General features: G+C 45.4%; 1 protein-coding gene and 1 pseudogene across 6 annotated transcripts in view; both read right to left on the bottom strand.

Moving 5' to 3' along the window:
- The window catches only part of Clybl (citramalyl-CoA lyase), a 225,499-nt gene that overhangs the window by 198,213 nt on the left and 138 nt on the right, over positions 1-27,148 (bottom strand). For 3 of the 5 annotated variants that reach the window (XM_087193076.1, XM_087193077.1, XM_087193078.1), the window contains exon 1: positions 1,514-1,638. The exons of the other annotated variants lie outside the window; for them this stretch is intronic. In XM_087193076.1, coding sequence (XP_087049202.1) covers positions 1,514-1,623 — 110 coding nt within the window. In that variant the 5' untranslated portion in view covers positions 1,624-1,638. Of the gene's footprint in view, positions 1-1,513; positions 1,639-27,148 lie in introns of those variants that run through there. 5 annotated transcript variants of the gene reach the window in all.
- On the bottom strand, positions 1,639-27,148 carry LOC147823454 (bone morphogenetic protein receptor type-1A pseudogene; annotated as a pseudogene). Its single transcript, XR_015443768.1, has one exon. The product of XR_015443768.1 is annotated as a bone morphogenetic protein receptor type-1A pseudogene (transcript).

Here is a 27,148-nt window from a genome sequence, read left to right as displayed (position 1 = left end):
AGCTCAGTGGCTCTGCCGCCTGCCTCACAAGTGCAAGGTCCTGAGTTCAATCCCTGGTACCAAAACAAATAAATAAATTAAAGTGTAGGGCTAAAACTGGTATTATTACAACATTTACAATATCTTTAGAGACATGGTAGCTTCTGGATCTTTTCTGATGCAAAAGCCCGGGCCCCAACACTACCAACGTGAATAGAGTGTAGAAAGCAATCTGCACACGAGCCTGAGCTGGATGAGGCAGAACCGGACACTGCTGTGAGGGGTGACATGGGGACCAGCCTGTCAGTCCCCAGACAGAGAAAGCCTTTGTAACTCGAGCCCTGGAATGTCAGCTGCCTTGAATTACGTCCACCTGGGATGGGATGATGTCCGATGACCAACACCACAGACTACTGGACTTGAAAACCTCACTTTTTTAGTAATTGACATTTAAACTGTTTGAAGTTTCTCTGAAGCACTCTTAACACATGAACTGCAGATTCAGGAAGCTAAGTGTGTAGTGAAATGAAGTTACCTGAAGGCTGCAGAAAACAACTACAGAACTGCGGTGAGTACGTCACAGGTAAGGAGGGCCACTGTTTTATCTGTTCCAGTTCACTTCCCAGTGTGCTCTGTGTTGTGCTAGGATCAAACCAGGGCTTTGCACGTGCTAGGCAAGCGCTCTTCCACTAAGCTATATGTGTCCTAGCGCATTCAGAACGTAATTACAGAAAGTCAGGAGGCTGAGAGGGCATGAGACTACACCAGCTTCATGCCCAGCCCCGTGCTCCTGGGCACCCCACACTGCATGATGCCCTCCTTCCTGGTAGCTTCCTCTGCCAGGAACACCCTTCCTTCTGCTAGCCTCCCTTAAAATCTGCTGAGAGGCCTGGAGTGGTGGTGCATGCCTGTAATCCCAGCCCTCGAGAGGCTGAGGCAGGAGGATCGCCATGAGTTCTAGGCCAGCCTGGGCTACATAGTGAGTTCAAGATCAGCCTAAACTACATAGTGAGACCTTGTCTCAGAAAGAAAGAGAGAGAGAGAGAAGAAAAGATTTGTTTAAAGGTCAGTCCCCATGCCCTCTGAAAGTCACCTGCCTCTGTATCCCCCCAGCCTTTTGCTGCCAGTGGAGGTGCTACAGCGGCCACCTGAAGACACAGACGCAGTAGGTAAGGACTCCTTCAAGGGCTTCCTCCACTGGCCCTGCCAGCCACCGAATACGGCACCCCTGTTAGAGCGAGGCCACCTCTTGCATGACATGTACTGAGGAAAGGCCCTCTGTCCTGGGCCTGGCACAGAAATGGTCCTGGGAAATTTTCTTTGCTTCTCCCCTCGGGAGTCATGATCAGAACCTGGGGACACAATCCTCATTTTTCTCCCAGTCCTGGGATGGAACCCAGGCCATGGGAATGTGCCCACCAAGTGCTCTGCCACCGAGCTGGGTCCCCGTCCCCATTCTTTTCAGAAGAATGGATAAACTCACATCTGAATAATGATATGGGCCACAGGGTCTAGCACTTTTTTGACAACATACCGTTCTCTGAAGTGTTCTCTTTTCCCATTTTCCTGCACAATAAAATCAACAATGACTCCTGCAAGAAAACAGTTTTGTCTTACTAAAATAAAAACCAAGTTTAAAAACATTATAATAAGAAAACCACATCAAGCAGTAAACCATATGGCTGTGAGGATAAAAAGCCGAGTTCCTTATCCCTCATTAACAACAATCCTGGAAATATTAACATTTGTGCGAATTCCCTCAACAGTGCACTAATTAATGAAATGCACCTGTGTCGACAGCCCTGCCTGCATCTTCCCACATCATCCTGTTGGCTGATCCAGGTCCTCACTGAACACATCATGCTCGTGGAGCCCACAGACTGCTCGGCCCTGCTGGGCACTGCTGGTCTCTGATGCTTCTCGGCCCCCACAACCAGAGCCGGGCTCCAAGACCAGCCTGTTAGCCCAGGGGCCAAAGACAGAGGTGGAAACACCAAGCCTCGCCTGTCCTCAAGGGGCTTACAGCCCAACCCTTGTCAAAACCCAACAGGATGGGCCGGGGATTTAGCTTAGTGGTTTCGCCGCCTGCTGCGCAAGCGCAAGGACCCAAGTTCGATCCCTGGTACAAAAAAAAAACAAAAAAACAACCCAATAGGGCTCTGGCCCAAGCTGCCCGGGAGTAAGGATCTGCCAGAGCAGATCTTCAATAGCAGCACCCTAATTCAAAGCATGGGCTGGAAGGAGTTTAAGGCATCACAGTATAGCCATACCCCCACACCCATGTTTACAGCTGCACAACTCACAGCAGCTCAGTCGTATGCCCATCAGCAGACAAATGGATAAAGAAAATGTGGGGTTTTATACACAGTGGAGTACTACTCTGCCATAAAGAAGGATAAACTTGAATTATCTGTAGGGAAATTGATGCATCTTGAGACCATAATGTTAAGTGAAATAAATCAGACACACAAGCTTAAATATCACATGGTTTTTTAAATATAAGAAACCCAAAGTGTAAATAAATTAAAGAACAAAATAAAAATAGACAAGAGGAAACAGGGAGATAGAACTTCTGCACATGGGAAAGGGACCAAGAGATGAGGGAGGGAGGGTTGTAAGAAGGAATGAAGATGTGTTGTGTGGAGAGCCGACTCCCCACATGGAATGTAATCATCACGGACTGCAAGCACGCTGTTGGCGAGGCAGTGCATGTGCTTCTTTTAACCCGGTTCCAGTAATCACCAGGGGTTTGGGGCAGGGCTGGGATAAGGAAAAAGAAATTAATTAAGGCCTAGGACAATTTCAGGATGAAAGTGGACGCTGCTCTGGTTCCTCCCAAGCTGGGGGGCCATGTGCTTTCTTTCTCGGAGGGTGGAACCTAGGGCTTCGTGTGTGCTACACGAGTGCTCCACCACCGAGCAACATCCCAGCACAAGCCCTGATTTTTAAAAATATATCTTCTGCATGCTGACTCAGCTGAGTTAGGGAAAAGAAGTGTGTTCCAGGTGAGGAACCTGAGACAGCATGCAGGGAGGAGCTTTAGGCCACCCCAAGTCCCCCAGGGTGGGGGTAATGCCACATGCAGACATTCAGGACCCCCCTACCTACAATCCAACCTCGGAAACCAACAATGGGGACCAGCAGAGACAGTACTTTGGGAAACTTCACAGAACACTTGAAAACAGCCCTGGGATGTATCCAAAAACTGAAGCCAAGAAAGAACCTTCAGATTTGACATCTTAAATTACCAAGAATGTTTGGACAAATCTGTAATCTGGGAAAACACACACTCCCACACGCACGCGGAAGAAGGCTGCCTCTCTGCCCATTCATGCGCAATGGTAATTAGCAGTGGAGTCGGCTTCCTGCGACCAAGGGAATAGATTTTCATTCAAGGGCACTGTCACCAGCACCTGCAGCGTGCGGGCACATTTAGGGGGCAAACCGCAAATGCAGTAAGATGGGGTGCTCCTTGGGGGAGGCGGGGTCTCCAGCAGCCAAGGTTCGGTGGTGTTCTGAGGCAGTGCTCAGTGTGCCATCTCTGCATTCAGTTCCACATGGCTCTGGGCTTGAAGCCCGGGCCTCGGAGGCTGTGGCCTGGCTGGGGAGACAGGAGAAGGCCCTGGGGCTGGGCAAGCGGGGTCTGTGTGGGGAGCGGGAAAGTGAGGGGCGGGAGGCGGGGATGAGTCCGCACCAAGACGCGGGCAGGGTCGTCCTGAGGGCAACAGGAAGGGTGCCGAGCGGAGCAGGAGAGGAGCCATCCGTTCACTTCAGTGGCTCGGAGGGACCCATGGTGAGCATGGCGTCGCACCTGCGAGAAGGGTTGTAACAAAAATAACAGAAAAACCAAGTACTGTGAGGATGTGGGAAAATTGGAACCCTTGTGCATTCCTGGTCCAGTGGAAAACAAAAAGTGAAACAGAATCAACATGTGAGCCAGCAGTTCCACTCCTAAATACACACACAAACTCAAGACAGGTGCTCAAATACTTGTGCATGAACGCTCAGAACAGCACTATTCGCAACTGCCCAAAGATGGAAATAAATCAAGTGTCCATCGGTTTATGAATGGCCAACAAAATATATATCCATACAGTGGAATACTTCCCGGTCGAAAAAAAGGAGTGACGCTGGCTGGGAACTGGCGCTTGTCCAGTTTGTGTGAGGCCTGCAGCTGGGTCCAGAGCACCACCCGTCCACAGCCTGGCAGCTGACAGCCATGAGGAGAAAGGGGGATGAGGCCAGAGACAGGGAGCCCTGAGCCTAGAGGCCCCCACAAGGGAAGGGAGGCGGGAGCCATCGGAGGAGGGCAGGGCCCCGGGGGGACGACACACATGGCTGCCATCCGAGAGATCCAGGAAGAGAGGCTTCCAGGAGGCAGAGTTGAAGATGAGGAAGAGCAGGAACAGGACAGAGAGAGAGGGGCTGAGTGCGAGGAGCAGCGAGCATCTGACTGATGGACACAGGGTGCAGAGCGAGCAGGGTGGGGGTGAGAGACACAGGCACGGCGCCCTGAGAGATCCAAGGGGCCCAACGGGAGAGGAGCAGCAGTGTGTGACCAAAGGGACGTCCTACAATGGAAGGCGAGGACGATCAAGCCAGCCGGGTGCAGGGCCAGGCGTGCCTTGGCGGTGAGCACCAAAAAGCCCCAAACCCAACTGAGTGTAGACTGTACCTATACCTGTGGGGAAGACGGAGCTTTTATTATCTCCAATCTCCGCTCAAATTGAGCTCGAACGGACCAAAACAACTCACAGCTCAAAAAGCCATTATTTTATATTACAGAATTCTCCAAGGTCCTCTTACTAAGTCCCTTCCAGACAATGGAATGCGGACTGCTGCAGCTGTGGGGTGTAGAACAGCAATGAATGAGCACGCCACGCCCCGCCCCCGTGTCAGGAGTGCTTGGAGAGTGGGGCGGGGCACAGGCAGACGACGCATAACACAGTATGTCTGGGGAACATGGCCCACGGGAACCCGTGGGCGGGGCCGGGAGGGGGTGCTGTGTTGCACAGGGTGGTCAGCGAAGCCACTCTGACTGGCGACATCTGAGCTGAGACGGAAGGGACACAGCCCCAGGCTGGGGATGGGAGAGGTGCTCAGGGGCTGCAGGCTGAGCTACTTCTTAGGTTTCTCGTAAACTTTGAAAGGGACCATTTATAGGGCAGTGGAGCAGTGTTTCCTCTGCCGTCCATGTGTCTTTTGTTTGTCTTAAAAATGAACAGGAAACCCAACCCTATCTTTCCCCAAAGCGGCGGCCGTTCCTTAAGGGGCAGCCTGCCAGCCACGGGGGGTGGGGGTGGGGTGTTCATCTCCCGTTGCTGCAGCGCCCCCGAGTGCCTCGGGGTCAAACTGCATTTGGCATGGAAGTTTGCGGGTTTTGTCCCCCTAAATTTTTGTTTCTGGCCAAAAAATAATATAGGCATATCTTTCTTCTCACAAAGAAGGCTGAGATTAAATAAGAAGGAAAGTCAAGTGTAAGGGCTTTCACAGAAGCCTGCACCACCTCCCACACCAAAGCGGTACACAGCATTTGTACAATGACGTTTAAGGACCATACAGACTTTAATAATCTCCACAGAGAAACGCTTATAGGGGGAAATGCAGTCTTCAGCAATGTAGAACTGCAAATTAAACCATGAATATGAACACAGTCTTCCCCTAAACTGTGGCCCTTGTTTTACCAGGAGGTGGCAAGTAGGGCAATAAAGGAGAAAGTCTTTCTTTTAAAACGTTCGGGACTTGGGGGTTCTGAAAACTAATATCTGGATAGCATCCCACAAATACTTGCAGAATACTATAGTTATTCTCCCTTCTCAGCGAGAACACAGTGAGGGGAAATAGTTATGGTAGACTCGCTCAGGTCGAGCTTTCATTTAAAATAGAATACTTACTTTCTCAATGAGACTGACTTTTTTTTTCCTTCTGAGACAGGGTCTTGCTATGTATTCCAGGCTAACCTTGAACTCACTATGTAGCCTAGACCTACCTCGAACTCAGGTGATCCTCCTGCCTCAGCCTCCGGAGTGCTGGGATTATAGGTGAGTACCACCACACCCAGTTAGAGGCTGACTGTCCCTCCTTCATTCTACTGGGCACCTCTGTTGATCCAAAGCCCAGCCAAGAGAAAGGCGTGGTCACATGGTCACAGGTGATCAGAAGAGCACGGAGGGAGAGGGCAGTTTTTGTAGCAACACAGCTCCCAGCAGTGCCCCCAGGCCGGGTCATGGTGCCAGCCCAGACTGGAAGAGGTGGCGCCCAACAGCCAACAGCCAAGGGACAGGGCTGTTTCTGAGCCTGGCACTGCCAGCTGCACAGCCTGCAAGACAGTGTGCGGTTGCTTTCCCATGTGAGGGACAGAGGAGCCTGACAGGGACACAGCAGAGGGGACAGAAGCATCATGCAGCACTGGTGCCACTCTGTCAGACCAGCAGGCTCACACAGAGTGGCCCTCTGCGGACAGGAGCAAGGGGATCCAGAGACCTGGAGAGGGGGTGGCCGCGCCACGTTTTCCAAGACCAGCTGGGCAGCGTGGCTGCACATACTCGGATACACACATGCTCAAGCCGGCTCTGATGTGCACCGACACCCAACACGGAAACAGAATGAGCTTCCAGCAGCTCAGGGAAAGGCCCTTCTAAACTCGTGCATAGTGGAGAAAAAACAAAAGACAGAGAAAGCAAGGAATGAAGCTCAGTTCTGGGCCCCGTTCATTATCTGAATCATCCAAGTGAGTTACCTAATTGTCTTGGTCAATTTTGTGTTGCTATAATAGACTAGATAATTGTTTTTCAGGACTGGAGATTGAATCCAGGGTCTTCACACTGAGATACAAGCCCAGCCCATTCTTATATTTTTTATGTTTTTATTTTGAGACAGGGTCTCCCTCAGGAACTATGTAGTTCAGGCTGGGCTCAAACTTGCAATCTTCCTGTCTCAGCCTCCCAGAGAGGTTGGATTACAGGCCTGTGGCACCACAGCAGGCTACCAGACCAGGTAATTTAAAAGAAAAGATATTTACTTCTCATGGTTCTTGAGGCTAAAAGTCCAGGATCAAGGTGCCAGCACCTAGAGAGAGCCTTCTTGCTGCATCACCCCACGGTGGAAGGAAGACAGCACCTAAGGTCCAAACTCTTCCAGGACTCAGGCTCCCGAGGTAACGACCACTCCTGCGACCCCACACTCAGCATCGTGCAGAGCTGCAAGACCTAATTCCTGCTTCCAGGTCCCACTCTGGGCATAGTTGCACTGGGATTCAATTTCCAACAACAAGGTCTGGGCAAACAGCAGAACCACAGCAACAAGCCGTAAAACAGGCGAGTAACCACGTGAAATAAATGAAACCCATTTGTGTTACAGTGGATTAAATTCATACCCAAGTGACTGATATGAAAACACAAATGCCATTTCCTCAGTATTTTCTTTACTGCCTAGTAAAATTCTAAACCTGTTGTGATCACGAGCGATGTGTAACAGCAGAACACGGCTACAGTTGTATTCAGGCACAGGAAGGCATATTGGTTTTACAATGAACAACGCTACACAGCTTTAAAAAACTCGCCCTTGCCTCTAGCTCCCCGAGGAGCCCAGCTTTCTCCTCCTGGTCCTCCTAAAGCCGCTTCCCTGCGACTCCAGCGGGGGCTAAGAAGACTGAGCAGAGGCCCTGCACAGATGCGACATCGGGCAGACCTGGGCTGGGACAGGCCTCCCTGGCTCCCTGGAGAAAACGCTACTCAGGAACTGCTCATGCCGGTGCCACCAGCTTCTCCACAGACACCACCTTGATGGCATCTGTCACGTCTTCTGCCAGGCTCACACACACTTTTTCTGTCATTTTCTGAGGTATTTGGGAGTGAACCCAGGGGCAATCTATCACTAAGCTCCATCTCTGGCCCTTGTTTTTTAGGGGATAAGGTCTCACTTAGCTAGCTGCCCAGGCAGGACCTGAACTTGCAGCCCTCCTGTCTCAGTCTCCCTCGGGGCTGGGATTACAGGCCTGCATCACGGCACCTGACTGAGCTCTAATGCTTGCCCCTCTCATCTATCCCATACAATCACCTGTCTTCTCTCACACACTCCCCTCCTGGGCCCTGGGTCCTGCCCTGTGTACCGTCTGTCCCTTCCCCACCTATTTCTGCACTCAACCTGGGACAGCCCTGGCAGACTACAGGGCTGGTCGCCCACTTCCCTGGACTAAAGTCACTTTTTGTCCCACAACCCAAATGTGCATACAGCAACCCCCTCCAGCTCCTCAGATGCACTTGGGTGACTTAAGTCAACTTCCAACACTGCAACAAACATCGTACAGCATCTGACACTTCACCCTGACCTTTGAATACCAGTTCAGATGACAACACCCAATCACTCTTATTCTCGGTCCATTCTTGTCAAAATAATCACTTTTAATTTCCTAGGCCTCTGTACCCCTGCCTCTAAGACAGTGGACTTCTCAGAAAGCTGCAGAGCTGAGACCAACTCTACAAAAAGGTCCATTGGTAACGCCACTGCCATGACCCCCACTTTGGGTGGGTGGCTTGATGCTGTCTGCCCCCTGTTCCTTTCTCCGGGGCCACACAGAGTAGGAAGCGCCTTCCCACACACTCCTTCCAGCTGCTCCAAACACAGTCACCAAGCCCTTTTCCTTGTGCTTTTCCCCAGGGCCTGGAACATGCGGGCAGATGCTCTGCCACCCAGCCACACACCCAGCCTCCTTTACAGTCCACTGCTGCTTACTTTAGAATGTACACTATCAGGATGAGCAGTGAAAAGAGACAGTAAATATGAGACTTTCTAGAGGCAGCTAAAGCCAATTCTTACCTATAATGCCAGCATTTAGGAGGCTGAAGCAGGAGGATCACTGTGAGTTCAAGGCCAACCTGAACTGCATGAAAGACCTTGTCTCAATCAATCAATCAATAATAAAAAGGGCGGGAGATAAAGCTCACTCAGTGTGAAGATCCTAGGTTCAATCTACAGTACTGCTGAGGAGAAAAAGATGGAGAGAGTGGAAGAGAGAGGGAGAGGAAAGAAGTCTTCTGTTTTCAAAAACTTAAATCCAGGGCCAGGGATTTAGCTCAGCAGTTCCGGTGCCTGCCTCGCAAGCGCAAGGTCCCAAGTTGGATCCCTGGTACCAAAAAAAAAAAACACTTAAATCCATTCTTAAAACCCTAAGCCAGGATGACTTCAACAAACTTCACATATAAGAATTTCAAAAATCTCATCCTCTGTAGGGCAATGAGCATAGCAGCATAAATTGTCAGAATCAATCTTTCCAGAACTCTGAAAATTAACAAAAGGCCCACAGCAAACTTGGGAGCACTTATTTGAGAAAAGTGGATGAATCTCAGAACAGCAATTCTGCAGGGTTCTAGCTCACCCTACCCCTTCCCTAGCTCCGTGGTAACCCTGAGGACCAGCAGCCCACAGTCACAGAGGAAGCCCGCAGCCTGGGCCGGTGGAAGAGGAAGAACAGGACTGAGTCCTTACAAACCTGGCCCAGGTCGGCACTACCCCATTCCCCCTGGAAGACTCCACTTCGAGACTCTGACCTGACCCAGGCCAGTGCTTTCCCTGAGGTCATCTGTCCAAAAGATCAGAAGCAATGACTGTAGTAACAGACAGCTACTTGAGCAGGAGGATGATAGCTGGGCCAAAAACCAGCTACCAAACAGCTTAAAGGGAAAAGCCAGAGAAGAGATGTTCCTGGGAATCTGGATGCCGGGCACAAGTGCCAGAGAAACATGCAAAGGCCTTGTGCTCTCATGTCTTCGTGTTTCACCTTTAGTCTCCATGCAAGCAGAGAGTGACAGCAAAGGCAGAACCGCAGGCTGCAGGTTGAATGTCAGAGACACCCCCAGCACAGAGCCCCTCAGCAAGGTTGGGAGATCACAGATCCGAGCATCCGAGGAAGTCTGTATGTAACAACTAAACAAAGAAGCAGAGACTTCAGTGTTCATACATGACGAAGAATACAATGCAGAATTAGCTCATTAAATTCACTAAGTAAATAACAACAGAGGGCAACAACAATAAAAGGAAAAGGAAAGGAGAATCTGATTGCCAAAGTTGTCACATTATGTTGTTGTTCAGGCCGGGGACTTAGCTTAGTGGCACTGAGCCTGCCTTGCAAGCACAAGGTCCTGAGTTTGATCCCCAGTACAAAAAAAAAAAAGAAAGAAAGAAATATTACATTGTTGTTGCTGAATTATCATTATTTGTTTTTTTGAGACAGGCTCTCACTATGTAGTTCAGGCTGGCCTTGAACTCACTATGCAGCCCAGGTTGGCCTTGAACTCCAGGCAATCCTTCTGCCTCAGACTCCCAAGTGCTGGGATAATAGGCTTGTGCCACCATGCCCAGCATCACATTATGTTATTTAAAGATTTAGTTTTCAATAAATATTTGCAGGACATCCAAAGCAACAAGAAAGTATGGTCCACATACAGAGGGGGAAAAAAGCAGTCAATACAAATTGTCCCTGAGCAGGCCCAGAAGCTGGATTTACTACTTATGCTAGTAATTTAAAATACATTCAATGGGCCGAGGATTTAGCTCAGGGGTTCCGGCACCTGCCTCAAAAGCCTGAGGTCCTGAGTTCAATCCCCAGTAACAAAAAAATAAATGAATAAAATAAAATACATTCAAAATTGGGCCGGGCCTGGTGACACACATCTATAATCCCACACACTTTGGAGGCTGAGGTATGAGGAATGCCATGAGTTTGAGGCCAAACTGAGCTATATAGTTCAAGGCCAGCCTGAATTACTTAGCAAGATCTTGTTTTAAAAAAATTTTTTTTAAATACCTATATCAAAAGAAACCACTTATTAAGAAATGAAGCATGAGAATTATATCTCAGTAAACAGAGAGTATCAATAGAGATAGAAATTATAGAAAGGAACCAAGTAGAAATTCTGAATTGGAAAGTACAATAACCAAAATGGAAATGACCTGAGCTAGCAGAGGGAGGAACCAGCACACTTAAAGACAGGTCAAGTGCGATGATACAGCCTGAGGGGTAGGGAGGAAAATGAACCACGCCTCTGAGAGGCCTGTGAGATTCAGCAATCACAGAGATTCTCAGAGACCTGTGAGACGCCATCCTGTCAGAGAGGCGAATAAACAGAGGCGAGCCCAGAGTCCCAAACTTTCGAGACAGTAGCAGCACCCACCTCTGTGCAGCAACTCACACACAAGAGAGCCCCGGGGAGAGAAGAGGGAGCAGGGGAGCATCTCAGATCTGCTACACACGTCCAGGAAACTCAACAAATTCCAAGGAGAGTAAACTCAGCAAGAGCTGCATGTGCCATAAGAAAACTGACAAAAGCCAAAGACAAACTCTTAAAAGAGAAACAGAAAAATGGGTGATCACTTACATGTAACTGTAATAAGATTAACAGGTGACTTACCAGAAATAATGGAGGCAAGAAGACAGTAAGAATATATTCAAAGTGTACACATACTGCCAACCAAGAATTCTCAGTAAACAAAATTTGAAGAAAAAAGATCTTTAGACTCAAAGCACATGACCCCAGTTTATATTCACACACATAAGCAATGGTAAAGCCACTTATGTAAGTATCAAAGACAGTGTAAATGTGTATTTCTTCTCTTTTACTCAACTGATTTAAAAAGCAATTTACATAAAAGAATGTTGTACAATGGTATCAAAAGGCATACATACAGAAATGTAGTATTTGTATTACGATGTAAGGATTACATTGTATTACAACATTGTGAAAAAAAACAGGAGTAGCTATCCTCTTTGCAGATCAAGTGGATTTCAAACCAACACTGAATAAGACAGACAAAGAAAGACACTACATCCTTGTAAAGGGAACAATCCAAGAGGAAGAGACGACAATCATAAATATATATGCACCAAGCACAAGGACCCAAGTTCAATCCCTGGTACCTAAATAAATAAATAAATAAATAAATGTATATGCACCAAACACTAGTGCGCCCAACTATATAAAACAAATACTAACAGACATGAAAAATCAAATAAGCACTAATACAGTAGTAGCGGGGGACCTCAATACCCCACTGTCACAAATAGATAGATCAACTAGACAAAAAATAAGCAACGAAATACTAGAACTCAATCAAATTCTTGAACAAATGAACTTAACAGACGTTTACAGAGTGTTCTACCTCACAAAATCAGAATACACATTCCTTTCAGCTGCACATGGGTTGTTCTCCAAAACAGATTACATACTCGCTCACAGAACATATTTAAGTAAGTGCAAAGGAACTGACATTATCCCCTGCATATTATCAGACCATAGTCCGATGAGACTGGAGATCAATAGCTAAAGAAACCACAAAAATTTCATAAATACATGGAAATTGAACAACATACTTCTGAAAACCAATGGGTCACAGAGGAAATTAAAGAAGAAATCAGACAGTTCCTTCAATTAAATGACAATGACAATACAATATACTGGAATCTATGGGACACAATGAAAGCAATCTTATGAGGGAAATTCATAGCAGCGAATACTCACATTAGGAAAACAGCGAGCCCAATTAACCTGATCCTGAACCTCAAGCTACTGGAAAAAGAAGAGCAGGACAATCCCAAAGCTCATGCAAGGGAGGAAATTATACAGATCAGAGCAGAAATCAATGCAATGGAGACTAAGAGAATGATACAAAAATCAATGAAGCCAAGAGTTGGTTCTTTGAAAGAATAAACAAAATTGACAAACCTTTAGCAAAACCTTATCAGGAAAGGAAAGAAAAGGCCCAAATCCATGCAATTAGGGATGAAAAGGATGAAATTACAACGGACCCAGTAGAAATCCAGAGGATCATCAATACCTACTTTGCTAAAATAAGGTTATTTACTTTTAAAAATGATACACTGGACATAATCTGTATATAGAATAAAGCAGTTAATGGTAAACTGAATAAGGCACCCTTTAAAGCAGATGCTGTACAAAATACATTTAGTGTGTTACGTATCAAAGATCTGGACTTTTGGTGTTTTACAATTGCATAATAAAATTGCTTTTTACCCTTTTCAATGCCTATGTACAGTTTCCCTAATTAGCTCTATTGATATTTTCATTTTATGCAACATATACTACATCTTAGTTTTCAGTGGGAAAGGATAAAGGTCACTAAAAGAGCTTAAATAATTCCATGAAGCAGAGGACAGAGCACAGCTGGCATTAATGTGACATGGTTCACCTTCTGTAAATGCCGTATTCACGCTTTTCACGGGCAGCCCTGACAGGAGGGTCTACTTGCTGCTTCCCGTACACTTAATCTGGTTCTTTTTTTCTTTTGGTTTTTGAGACAAGGTCTCGCTATGTAGCCCAGGCTGGTCTTGAACTCTCAACGATCCTCCTGCCTCAGCCTCCTGAGTGCTGGGATCACAGGCGTGGAGCACCCCACCTACCTTAATCTGGTTCTCGTGATATGTACGTCCTCTTTGCAGTTCCCACCATGACTCTCCTCACAGCACTAGGGTAGAAAGACGAACTGCTGCCTGCTGTGGTGGCATCTGACACCAGGCAACTGGAATATTACCACTTTCCAACAGAACGAGGCTGCAACCATCTTTTGATAAATCAATTTTCTGTGATTGAAGTTGTTTTGCATATTTAGAAATGCTCCAAAACAACATATATGGAAAGAAATGTGTTCTAAATTTATAAAAGCAGTCCTGAGATAAACTCTTCACTATCAGATTTATCTCAGGCCAACTCAGAGATGTATGCTTCTTTAAAAACTGGGTTTTTTGTTCTAACCAGAAAAATTGAACCTGAAAAAAAAGGTACTGTGTATTTGTTAAGAGTGGGGGGCTGGAGATTTAGCTCAGTGGTTCTGCCGCCCAACTCGCAGCCACAAGGTCCCAAGTTCAATCCCCGGTACCAAAAAATAAATAATGAATAAAAATTAAAAATTCACGAGAATTTTCTTTGACCATTAATTTTTGCTGCTTATATTCAGGTAGTCTGTGAGATATTCTAGTTTGTGTATATGTTTTAATTATTTAAATGAATGACTGAAGCCACAAATTGTTAAAATACTAAAATTCTAAGTAGGATCAAATAATGGCTTCCAGGGTTTTATAAATTATTAACTACGATAAACAGAATATGTCCTCTTGTTGGACTTTGAATATTTCACTTACTGGATGAACTTTAAATTTAAGAGGGCATTAAGTTTCATGCAACATTTTCAGATTAAAATCTAAAAATTATAAATATGGCAGCGTTTGCTTTGTAAAGAACATGTTATACAGAAAATGCTTCCATTAACCAAACTTCTAAGGTTAATTCTTGATGTCATTTACTAGGCCAAGTCAATTTTAAAAACTCATGTTAGTGATTTATATTGTCTCTGTCATCTCTTTTGCCTCCACATACCAGCTCACTATTTCTAAGGGTAAACTGACATTTCTTTACGTATTTTCTTTACGTGATAAATGACTTTCAAGACAAAGTTTACCAAGGGAAAAATGAATCAAAGTTAACTTGAAGTAAATCAGATCTTGTAAGTATTCTCAAATCACACAGTGATTGTGATTACAGTGTCTGTGCTTCTCCACAGGGAGAGGGAGCCACATTCTGGGAGCACATTAGTGGATACTATCAATGGGCAGATTTATTTGGTGAACACTTAAAACTTTATGTTAAATGAAACTTATTAAACACATGATTAAGGCAAGTTTCAACTTTGTTAAATCTGGCATAAGGACAATGTCTTAAGTTTTGGCCTTAAATGACAGTCCAGATTTTAGTGATGGATAGATGGATGCTCTGATTTCCCCAGTTGAACTCAAACCTTTTTGGCCATGTTGTGATACAATCACCCTTATTTCCTGTTACATTCAAAGGACAGTCTCACTTGATGCTCTCATGAGTTGATTGTGGGGAATAAGAGACAAGCATTTCAAAGCACAGTAAGTTTAGGGGACTCAGTATTGCTCAGATAACAAGGCCTGTGCTGTATATAAAACTGGTATCATTTTCCTGAATAACAGCTACATGACAGACAGGAGTACTGCACACCTGCCCGACTCTTCATCTTTACTAGTTAGGGACCAGAAACAAAACCTCAAAACGTCTCAAATGATTTAGATGTTTAGAACATATTAAGAGTATAGATCAATTTATATCAGCTGACACATGAATCTGATTATAGAATCCTTTAGCAAAGGACCACTGAGATGATATTACCCAATGAAGTCTTTGCCTGAAGTTGCTCGTTTCTCTGAAAGTTCGTATGTGTTTGACCTACACCAACCTGACCCCGAGGACAGGATGTGAGGCTCCACAAGGTGGCCACTGTAGCGTGAATGTATGTACATACATAAACTCAGCTGGAGAGGAGGGGGTTTGCGAGTAAAGCACATTACACACACAACATAAATAACTTCCCTTTTAAAAGTTACTGTGAGTAGGGCCGGGGATTTAGCTCAGTGGTTTTGCTGCCTGCTATGCAAGTGCAAGGACCCAAGTTCAATCCCCAGTACCAAATAAATAAATAAATATAAATAAATAAAAGTTACTGTGAGTAAAGGATGCAGAAGATGATTTAGGCACTTCCAGCGTTACCAGATGCAGTAATTGACTTGCTTAAGACATGGTTGCTTTATCAACATGGTTCGTGGCATTGGAAGCTCCAACTTTGGATAGGATCCTTTTCATGACAAAATAATTATAAAAAAATGAAAAAGGATGGCAGCAGAAAAAAAAACAGTTTAAATTTACAGACACTTTAAACTTCTTTTGGCCTTTACAGCAACTATTATGTTAAAAACAAAGTTGCTGGGGAAGCTACCTCACTTGCAAGACAAATCGCTATTACAAATTGGCAAATCTTGGTCACATATTGCATTTTTAAAGCACAGAACCAGTAGCCACCTGCCTCTTCCTGTGCACTCATAAATCATTTTCTTCTAATTCCACGGGCAGCAGAGGGATCTTGGCACATGCGCGCACACACCAGTATCCAGAAGGGCAGGACACACTGCCGTCAGCTGAGCGGCACCCCAAGGAGCCCATCATCATCTAGAGGCTGCTTTAAAACAGGCAGACTACAAACAGATTGCATTTCCCAGGTTGAAGGCAAAAGTGGGTTTCTCCATCTCAGCTGCTCAGTTAGCCTCTTATGGCTTTCACAGAAAGCACCACTCAGGAATAGGCTATTCAATACACAGAGTTCAACTGGAGACTTAAGAATCAGGGTTGGGGGCCAGGGATTTAGCTCAGTGGTTTCACTGCCTGCTGCGCAAGCGCAAGGACCCGAGTTCGATACCCGGTACCACACACACACACAAAAAAAGAATCAAGATTGCAGTCTTGATGCAGCTCATAAAAACTCAATTAAAAAGGCATCAAAAACCACATTTAGAATACAGCTGTCTGTGTGGGAAGAACGCAGGGTCCCGAGCCCCAGTGGTGCCCTGCAGAGCATGGCAGGGCACGGCAGGGCAATGTCAGCAGCCTGTGAAGGTGAGGGAGGAGGGGCCACACACAGGTGTGCAGCAGCACCCTGGGGACAGTCAGGCCCCTCCTGCCTGTGCAGGTGTCAGATCTTTACATCCTGGGACTCCACCATCTTGGCAAGTGTCTTCTTGATCCTCAGCACAGTCAGCATGGAGGCTGGGTTGCGGGCCCAGCACTCAGACATGAGCTTCAGGCCCGCGTGCAGACACTCGTCGCTGTTCCAGCGGTTGGACACCAGTGGTCGCAGGCGTTTGACAACACAACCTTCTGCATGTCCTCGTAGGATGGGCTGCTGGGGACCATGTTGTAGTACGGCAGCTGGTACTCCTCCACAATGCATCCCGTGACGCAGTGGTGCGCCATCGCCCAGATGATCAGGGCGAAGCTGTAGATGTCGGCCATGATGTAGGGCTGGAAGTGGTTTTTGTTCAGGCTCTTGTGCAGTACCTCTGGAGCCAGGTAGCACTTGGTGCCCACCCTGGTATTCAAGGGCACATCGACTTCATTTGTGTCACTGTTGAATTTAACAGCAAGGCCCAGGTCAGAAATACAGAAACTTCCATTTTTCTTAATGAGGATGTTCTTGCTCTTGAGGTCTCGATGTGCAATTGCAGGCTTCCCTTGGGTACCGTAAATCTCTGTGTGGTGGTGGCACAGACCACAGGCCACAGGATAAGCCAACTGGAGCAGGGCTCTGGTGTGTCGTGTAGCGCACTTCAGGAAGTCATAGAGAGACCCATTTCTGTGGTAATCAGTGGTCAGGTAGAGCTGTGTCCAGGAACCCATGCCTTTAATGTCTGGAGCTCTGAACCCAAGTACATGCTCAGGGCGCATCGGCACTGTCTGGTAGATCTCCGTTTCTTGGAACAAGCTTGCTTCTTCAGTGGTAAAAAACACTTTGACTGTCACCTTTTCTCTGAGCCATTTACCCATCCACACTTCTCCATACTGGCCTTCTCCAACCTGCCGGACCATCTGAATCTGTTTGGCAATAGTTTATTGAACCAGTAAGGGAAGTCCAGACCCACTCCCAGAGCTCTTCGACTGGCCAATAAGATGTTTCAGTGACTCTCCCACTGGAATAAGCCCTTCGTCCTGTTTCAAATCACGATTGTAGCGATGTCTGTTTGAGATGCTCCTGCAATAGTGTTTGTAACAAAAACAGCTGGAGAAGATGCAGACTGCCATGGAAATAAGCACAACCAGCCATCAAATGCTGCCGTCAAAAAATGGACCCATAACGACAGCAGGCAGTGTAGGCTGCAAATACTGGTTACACAGATTGGTCCGACAACACTCTACTGTCAGGCGAGGCCAGGCTTTTGGAGAATCCTTGAACTGAAAATCAGATCCTTCATATTTCACACACCCTGAAGCTAATGTGGTTTCTCCTTGGTCATATTCTTCTATGATGGCAAAGCAATGTCCATTAGTTATGCACGTGTTATGAACAGCATCATCCGGGCAGTGTCCCAAGCAATAGCACTTTAAAAAAGGCAAGGTGTCCTCTGGTGCTAAGGTCATTCCGTTCTCTGCCTTTTTCGGGTCAGTCTGATTTCACCCCAGTACCATGGAGCATGCTGTCTAGATTTTGCCCTTGGATGTGTGTAACGATGAACAGATAGGGTCCCAATAATCTGATGTAAATACAGAGCTGCGTCATTGTTCAATTTTAATATTCCGTACACTGCCACCTTGAATAACTGTTGCTCCACTAATTCAAATGACTTTACTCAATGAAATTTTCTTGTTGAGGATGAAATCACTTGACAATGACTCCACCTCCCACTGCTTTCTCCTGATTCCCTGGAGATGTGGCTATTAAAGTGCACTTCCAATTTTCTTCAAACACCTTTGACCTATGCTTCCCTCTCATGAATTCCAAGACAGTATTAAAGTGATGCATATTTTCATAAATCTGGACCCCGCAGAGGTCATCCTCCAGCCTCGCACGGCGTGGGGCACGGGGAGCAGGCCTGGCTCGCCTCGGCCCTCAACGAGCTGTGGCCCTGCTCGGTCGCCCCTTGCGCAGCCAGCCATGTGCTTCTCCTCTGGCATGGACGACGATTCAGAGCCGAGCCTTCCTGCCTGTTCCCTCCCTCCATCTGCCCTCACCTGCCCACCCGGCAGGCGGATTCCCTCAATACCTACTTTGAGAACCTATACGCCAATAAAATGGAAAACACAGAAGAAAAGGGCAGATTCCTTTATGAATCTGCATATGAATTCCTTTATGAATTCATTCCTTTGGTATGAATTACCAAAGTTGAACAAAGAAGACCTCAAAATTCTAAACAATCCAGTATCAATCAATGAAATTGAAAACGTAATTAAAAATTTACCAACTAAGAAAAGCCCAGGTCCTGATGGCTTCACTGCTGAATTCTACAAGACATGTAGAGTGGAACTACTGCCACTACTGTTTAAACTCTTCAGTCAAATTGAAAGGGAAGCAATACTCCCAAATTCATTCCTGGAAGCAAGCATCACCTTGATCCCCAAAGCAGAGAAAGACCCAACTGAAAAAGAGAACTACAGGCCAATCTCACTAATGAACATAGACGCAAAAATCCTTAATAAGATACTGGCAAATAGAATGCAGAAGATCATCAAGAAGATCATACACCCTGATCAAGTGGGATTCATCCCAGGGATGCAGGGATGGTTCAACACACGCAAATCAATCAGTGTAATACACTATATCAATACAGCCAAGGACAAAAACCATAGGATCATCTCAATAGATGCAGAAAAAGCATATGAAAAGTCCAACACGCATTTATGATAAAAACTCTACAAAAAACTGGAATAGATGGTCTCTACCTCAATCTAATAAAAGCCATCTATGAAAAACCAACAGCCAATATCATACTAAATGTTCAAAAACTGAAATCCTTCACACTAATATCAGGAACAAGACAAGGATATCCACTCACCACTCCTGTTCAATATAGTTTTGGAAACATTAGCCACGGCAATTAGACATGAGAAAGAAATAAAAGGAATAAAGATAGGAAATGAAGAAGTCAAATTGTCATTATTTGCAGATGACATGATAATCTATACAGAACACCCCAAGAACTCCACCAAAAGTCTTCTAGACATAATAAACCAAATTCAGTAAAGTAGCTGGATACAAGGTCAACACACAAAAATCAATAGCTTTCCTATACATGGACAAAAGACTCACTGAGAGAGAAATAGGGCAAACAATTCCTTTCACAATAGCATCCAAAAAACTGAAATACCTAGGAATCAACCTAACAAAAGAAATCAAAGACCTCTTCTCTGAAAACTATAGCACTCTGAAAAGAGAGATTGTAGATGATATCAGAAAATGGAAAGACATCCCCTGCTCCTGGGCAAGAAGGATCAACACAGTGAAAATGGCCATACTTCCAAAATTGCTATATAGATTCAATGCAATCCCAATTGAAATCCCAGCAGCATACTTCATGGACCTTGAGAAAACAATCCAAAAATTCATTTGGAACAAGAAGAGACCCAGAATAGCAAAAGCAATTCTAGGTAACAGAGACATGGCAGGGGGTATTATAACCTCCAACTTGAAACTATATTACAAAGCTATTGTGATAAAAATAGCATGGTACTGGCAAAGAAACAGACCTGAGGACCAGTGGATCAGATTAGAAGATGCAGAAACAACTCCAGACACACTCAGCCACCTCATCTTTGACAGAGGAGCCAAACACCCTCACTGGAGGAAAGATAGCCTCTTTAATAAATGATGCTGGAAAAATTGGGTTTCAGCTTGCCAAAGATTAAAACTAGACCTATATCTCTCACCATGCACTAAACTAAAATCAAAATGGATTAAAATCTAAATATTAAAACAGAAACTCTGAACCGGCTGGAACAGAGGTTGGGTAGAAGTCTTGAAGACATTGGTGTAGGAAAAGATTTTATAAACAAAATCTCAGTTGCCCATGAACTAGCACAAACAATCAACAAGTGGGATCTCTTCTTACTAAAAAGCTTCTGCACAGCAAGAGAAAGCACCAACAGTGTGAAGAGACAACCCACAATGTGGGAAAAAATTTTCACCTGCTGTTCCTCAGCAAACATCTACTATCTCCAATCTATAAAGAACTTAAAAAAATCAGACCTCCCAAATTTAAAGACCCAATCTAAAAATGGGCATCTGAAATGAACAGACATTTCTCAGACAAAAAGAAGAAATAGGGCTGGAGAATTTAGCTCAGTGGTTTTGCCGCCTGCTGCACAAGCTCAAGGACCCGAGTTCGATCCCCTGTACCAAAAAAAAAAAAAAAAGAAAGAAAAAAGAAGAAATAGCAAATAAACACATGACAAAATGTTCAACATCACTGGTCATTCGAGAGATGCAAATGAAAACAACACTGAGATTCCACCTCACCCCAGAAAGAATGGCTGCTATCAAGAAATCAACCAATAGCAAATGCTGGTGGGGCTGTGGGGAAAGAGGAACCCTGCTCCACTGCTGGTGGGAGTGTAGACTGCTGCAACCACTGTGGAAATCAGTATGGAGATACCTCAAAGAACTAGGACTGGAAGTCCCATTTGACCCTGCTATTCCCCTGCTGGGCATCTTCCCGAAAGAATTAAAAGAATCATACCACAGTGATATATGTGCACCCATGTTCATAGCAGCACAGTTTGTAATAGCTAAAACTTGGAAGCAGCCCAAATGCCCATCAACTGGAGACTGGATAAAAATGTGGGTTTTTAAAAATAAAATGGAGTACTACTCAGCCATAAAAAATGAGAAATTAAGAGATATTTATAGCTAAATGGATGCACATTGAGACGATACTCTTAAGTGAAATACACAGGACACACATGTGTAAATACCGAATAGCTTCTCTGGTGTGAGAAACTGAAAGTGTAAATAAAGACTAACAGTATAATAGATAATGTGAAATAGGAAGAAAAGGGGCAAAGGGGAAGGGGAAGTAGGAGGGGTAGAAGAAAGGAAAGAAAGGAATGGAATTAATACAAGAAAATGAAAAAATGGAAACAAAGTCTTTGTAAATAGGGAGGAATGGAGGGGTTGAAGGGAGGGCAGGGAAATGGGGAAAAAAATAAGAACCAAGATAGATTATGTAAAGGTGCAAATTTCCAATGATGAATGTCATTATATTGTATACCTAAAATGTACCAATAAAATTAAATTTAAAAAAAACCCAAATTGGCTGGAACAACTGGATATCGATGTGGAAAAAGTCAAATCAGTTTTGTGCAGTAGCACATTCCTACAATCCCAGCTATTCAGAAGTTCAAACCCAGCCTGGACAATGTACTGAGATCCTGTTTTTTTTTTTTTTTTTTTTTTTGGTACTGGGTGGGGATCAAACTCAGGTCTTTGTGCTTGCACAGCAGGTGGCGAAACCACTGAGCTAAATCCCCGGCCACTGAGATCTTGTCTTAAATTTAATTTTTTTTTTAGTCAGGGTTTTGCTATATAGTTTAGGCTGGTCTTTTTTTTTGTTTTTGGTACCAGCGACAAATGTAGGCGTGGGGCCACTGAGCTAAATCCCCAGCCCTAGGCTGGTGAGTACTGAGATTACAGCCTTGGGCCACCATGCCTGGCTTGGAAGCACAGCACTTGCCTAGCACCCATGGGGCTCTGGGTTTAATTCCCAGGACAAATAAATGTATGTTAAAGTAGACATAAACCTTACACCTCACACAAGTCCTTCCAAATGAATCACAGAGCAAGTACAAAACACTATATTGTACAACTTCTACAAGACTGATCGAGATATGTTATACATATGTATCAGTTCCCAAAAACAAACATCACTTTTCTATATTAAAAACATGCACTGCTAGATGTTGTGGTGCACACATGTAATCCCAGCACTCTGGAGGCTGAGGTAGGAGGGTCACAAGTTCAAGGCCTACCTGGGCTACATAGTGAGTTCAAGGCCAACCTGAACTACAACAGACTCTGTCTCAATAAACCAAAAAAAAGAAAAAGTAAATAAAATAAAATAAACACACTGATACAAAAAAAAGTAACTTCTACAAGAAAACACAAGAAAAAAATCTATGACTTTCTGTTTAGCAATAAATTTTTAGATAAAATGTAAATTACATGAGTCACAAAAGACAAAACAGGGGCCGGGGATTTAGCTCACCAGTTCTGGCGCCTGCCGAGCAAGCGCAAGGTCCCAAGTTCGATCCCTGGTACCAAAAAAAGCAAAACTGATAAGCTGGACTTCACAAAATTAAAAAATTCTGCTGTGTGGGCTGGGGATTTAGCTCAGTGGCACCGTGGCAGCCTGACAAGCATAAGATCCTGAGTTTGATTCCCGGTACCCAAAAAAAGAACCTCAAAAAGCTTCTGCTCTGTGAAAAACACTATAAAGAGAACGCAAAGTCAAAACACAGAAGGGCCGGGGATTTAGCTCAGTAGTTCCACCGCCTGCTCTGCAAGCACAAGGACCCGAGCTCGATCCCTGGTACCAAAAAAAAACCACACAGACCTGGAGAAAATATCTCCAAAACATAAATCTGATAAAGGCTTAATATATACCAGCAGCATTTAAAACTCAACAATAAGAAAACAAACAACAACCTATGAGACAGGAAAGGCCACAGTGTTTTCCTACCTCACGTACAATACAGCACAGAACACTTCTTGACCAGAAGGGAAGGGGTTTCTCCACACTCTAAGCGACGGGGCATCCCAGAGTTCCGGCAATTCTGACACGATCCACCTGGACAGCATCTCTCTCTCTCTCTCTCTCTCTCTCTCCACACACACACACACACACACACACACGCGCGCGCGCGCACTGAGTGAAGGGTTCAGGCCCAGGCTACCTCACTTCCCAAGCAAACTAAGCCCCAGGTTTTGTAGTTGTGTTCTGGCCTATTGGCCTTCAGTCGGGGGCTTCCCAAAAAATAAAAAATAAAAATAAAAATAAAACCCCTCGTAAGGTTCAATTAATTTGCTAGAGCTGCTCACAGAACTGAGGGAAACAGGTTTCCTGGTCTTTCTGTTGAAAGCCTCCGTCCTAAAGCTCAACAGGGCCCTAAACACCAGGAACCTCATTAGCGAACAAAAGACACATCACCTTGAGAACTCAAGGGTTTTAGGGGGCCATGGCAGGAAACAGGGAGACAGACCAAGCTTGTATTTCTTTCTTTTTTTTTTTTTTGGTACCGGGATCGAACTCGGGTCCTTGAGCTTGCAAAGCAGGCGGCAGAACCACTGAGCTAAATCCCCGGCAAGCTTGTGTTTCTTATATCACAATGGCACACATCCAACTAAGAGACGGGCAGAAGGTCTGCCCAGCTCTCACCAAGAATACATACAGACGGCAAAAAAGCACACGCAAAGATACTCAACACCATTCAGGTTAAACAGATTAACAAATTAAAACAAGATACCACGACATGCCTACTAGAATGGCTAAAATTTTACTTTAAAAACCCACAGTGTAAGTGCTGGTGAAGATAAGGAGCAACAGCAATGATCATGCATTGATGGCAGACATGTAAAATGGCTCAGCCACTGGGAAGAGTTTGGTAGTTTCTTATTAAATGAAACATAATCTCACCAAACAATTTGTGGATCATACTCCCAGGAATTTACCCAATGGATCTGAAAATGTATGTCCACACAAAAACCTGTAGTTTTATATAGACAGATACATAGATTATAAATATCAACTTTAGTCATAATCAACAAAAACTTGGAAGCAGCCAAAATGTCCCTCAATAGGTGAATGGAGGTCTGGGGATGGTGGAGCGCTTGCCTGGTGAGCACAAGGCCCTGGGCTGGATACCTGCCACCACCGAAAAGAAAACAAAGAAAAATGTGAATGGATAAACAAGCCATAGTACATTTATAGAATGAAATACTACTCAGCAATAAAAAGAAATGAGTTATCACACCACAAAAAGCATGGTGTGTATGTGTGTGTATACCAGGGAGTGGACCAAAGGCCCTCACACTGATCTAAATTCCAAGCCCTTTTCTTTTTTATATTATTGTGAAACAGGGTCTCCCTAAGTCACTAAATTGCTCCGGCCAGGCTCAAATCTGTGATCCTCCTGCCTCAGCCTCCCAAAGTGCTGGGATTACAGACATGTGCCACCATGCCTGGATGATACAAAAGAAGGTATATGCATATTTTCAAGTGAAAGAACTTTCAAGTGAAAGTCTAAAAAGACTACATAATGCATGATTCCAATTATATGACATTCTGGGAAAGGCAAGATGCAGACCTACCAGTGCCAGGAGTCTGGGGGAGGGGATGAGTGAGTAGGTGAAGGACACTGGACTTTTTAGGGAGGAAAAGTGATCCTGTATGGTATGTAATAAGGTGTGGTAGACACATGACATTATGTATTTATCAAAACCCATAGAACTTCACAGCACAAGGAATGAACCTCAATATTTGATATTAAAAAATATCGAGGAGGTAGAGAGATTCTGGAGAAGAATGCAGACTGTGACAAGAACATGTAACTATTACAGACACATGGATCACACTCCCTGGAGGAGACAGGCAGGAAAAGGTGCTGAACTAAGTAACTCTGGAAATGAGTGGAACCTACTGGACCACAGGGAAGCAACTGCAGATGAGCACTGTACTCTAGAGGCTAAACTCTTCTCCCATGGGGTGCAGCTTAGCAATTCTGACATCCCTACACTTGCATTGAGTAAAGGATGGCGGATGGAGTGGCGATTTATAAACCAGCACAGGAAGGCGGCTAAAATGGTCCACGTGGTGACGGATTAGATGGGAGACATTAAGAACACATGTGTAGCTCAACATGCTCACAGATGGCTCTGTGTAGAAATAGTCATAGATGTGTATACATATGCAGGTTAGCAGTCACACACCTATGTCTTGGCTCTGTCGGGGAGAAGTTATGCTCCCCTTCCTGAGAGCAGGATGATTTGTATAAATTCAGCACGGGTGGAAAATGACCCTTCCCTGTGCAGGAATGGTGCTGCCACTCTAGAAACAGAAGGCAAAAGCCACAGCGAGCTGCCATGGCCTGAGCTGAAGGGTAACCCATCGGATAGAGAAATTAAGCCACCATTAAGCAACTGACACTCAGTTCCTTAACTTCTCCCATCCTGGTGTGTTCGGAAGATGCCAGGGCCCATTTATGTGGCCCCTGGTGAGGCTCTGTGTCCAGGGGTTTGGTGGGGAGTGAGGAGGTGGGCGGAGAAGGTGCCAAGGTGCTCGGGAGCTGCAGAGCACTGGTCATGCAGCCCCAACTAGGTCAGAAATGGCAACCCCCAGCACCCAGGAGGCTGAGACAGGATTGTCATGAGTTTGAGGCCAGCCTGGGCTACACAGTGAGCTCAAGGACAGCTTCAATTACATAACAAGACCCTGTCTCAAAATACAAAAAAAGGAAGTGGGGACCACTGAGCAGGGCACATAGGCTGCCCCTTCATGGCTCAGAAGTGGAATCTGGAGGGCCTGGGTTCACCTCCCCAGTGGCTGCTCCGTTCCAGGGGTGCTGCCCTGAGCCAGGCATGGATGGGGAGAGGGGAAGCAAAGGTGAGAAGCATGGGACAAGGTGGGCCTGCCATGGGATGTGGGACAGGGCAAGGAGATGTAGAAAGTTACAGACAAGGAACCACAACTTCGGTTTCCAAACCAAACACTGCCACTGCTGGTTATAGGGCTTTGAGAGACTCAGTTTCCTCATTTTTTTCTCCTTATAAAGCTAACCCGAACTTCTTTACATGGCGCTCAGGGAAACCAAATGAGATCATGTCTGTGCCTGACATTACGGAACAGGCAAGTGCTAGAACAGCGGTTCTCAAAGTGTGGTCCAAAGACACCTGGGTCTCCCCCAGAGCTTTGCTGAAGGTCTGGTTTGTCCTCCTTTTTCAGTTTTTGCATCTGCCAAACCAGAATTTCTTTCAAATATTTCCTCCAAAGCATTGGATGTGAGACTGTGGTTGACTCTTATTAAGTCAAAAAGTTTCAAAAATATAAAGCCTTAAAAAAAAAACACTACTCTTCTCAATTTTTCTTTAAAGGCTGGGGATGTAACTCAGTGTGGTGTGGCAAATAGAACACACTTGCCCAGCATGCACAAAGCAAAAGGAAAAAGAAATAGAAATTTAAAATAGGTTTCTTCGTTAAAACATTTCATTTGTGTCAGCCAGGGACGGTGCCACATGCTTGTCATCCCAGCTACTTGGTAGGTAGAGGCAGGAGGATTGCAAGTTCAATCCCAGCTTGGAAATTTAGCAAGACCGTCTTTCAAAACAAAAAATTAACGAGGCTGTGGATGTAGCTCAGGTAGAGCGCCCTGTGTTCCATCCCCAGTACCAAAAATAAAATAAAATAAAAACCAAGTCATTTGTGTTAAATTTGTTTTAATTCCTGATATCACAAAAAGGAAGATATTGTATAGGCAAAGCTCTTTGGGACCCTCGGTAATTTCTAGGCACTTAAGAGGGTCCTGAGACCAGACGTCTGGGAACCGCTGTGCTAGGCGCGCGAGCGTCAGGGGAGGCGCCCCCTCCCGGGAGCGGACTCCAGCGTCCGTCTGCGCCCATTGCCCGGGTCTGCGCTCGGCCCGCCGACGACGACCTTGACTGAGGTCGAGCCCGCGCATCGAAGGCGCACACCATTCCCCGCGGGAGTTCCCGCGAGCGCTCCGGAGCCGGCCCTCGCGAGCCGGGCCGGCGGCGGAGACTGGGGACCCGC

Source organism: Heterocephalus glaber, unplaced genomic scaffold, assembly GCF_053883595.1.
Source record: "Heterocephalus glaber isolate CG9 unplaced genomic scaffold, H.glaber_assembly_v1.0 deba00001579, whole genome shotgun sequence".
Taxonomy (NCBI): domain Eukaryota; kingdom Metazoa; phylum Chordata; class Mammalia; order Rodentia; family Bathyergidae; genus Heterocephalus; species Heterocephalus glaber.
The sequence above is the reverse complement of the archived record's forward strand: the minus strand, read 5'-3'. Positions and strand labels throughout refer to the sequence as shown.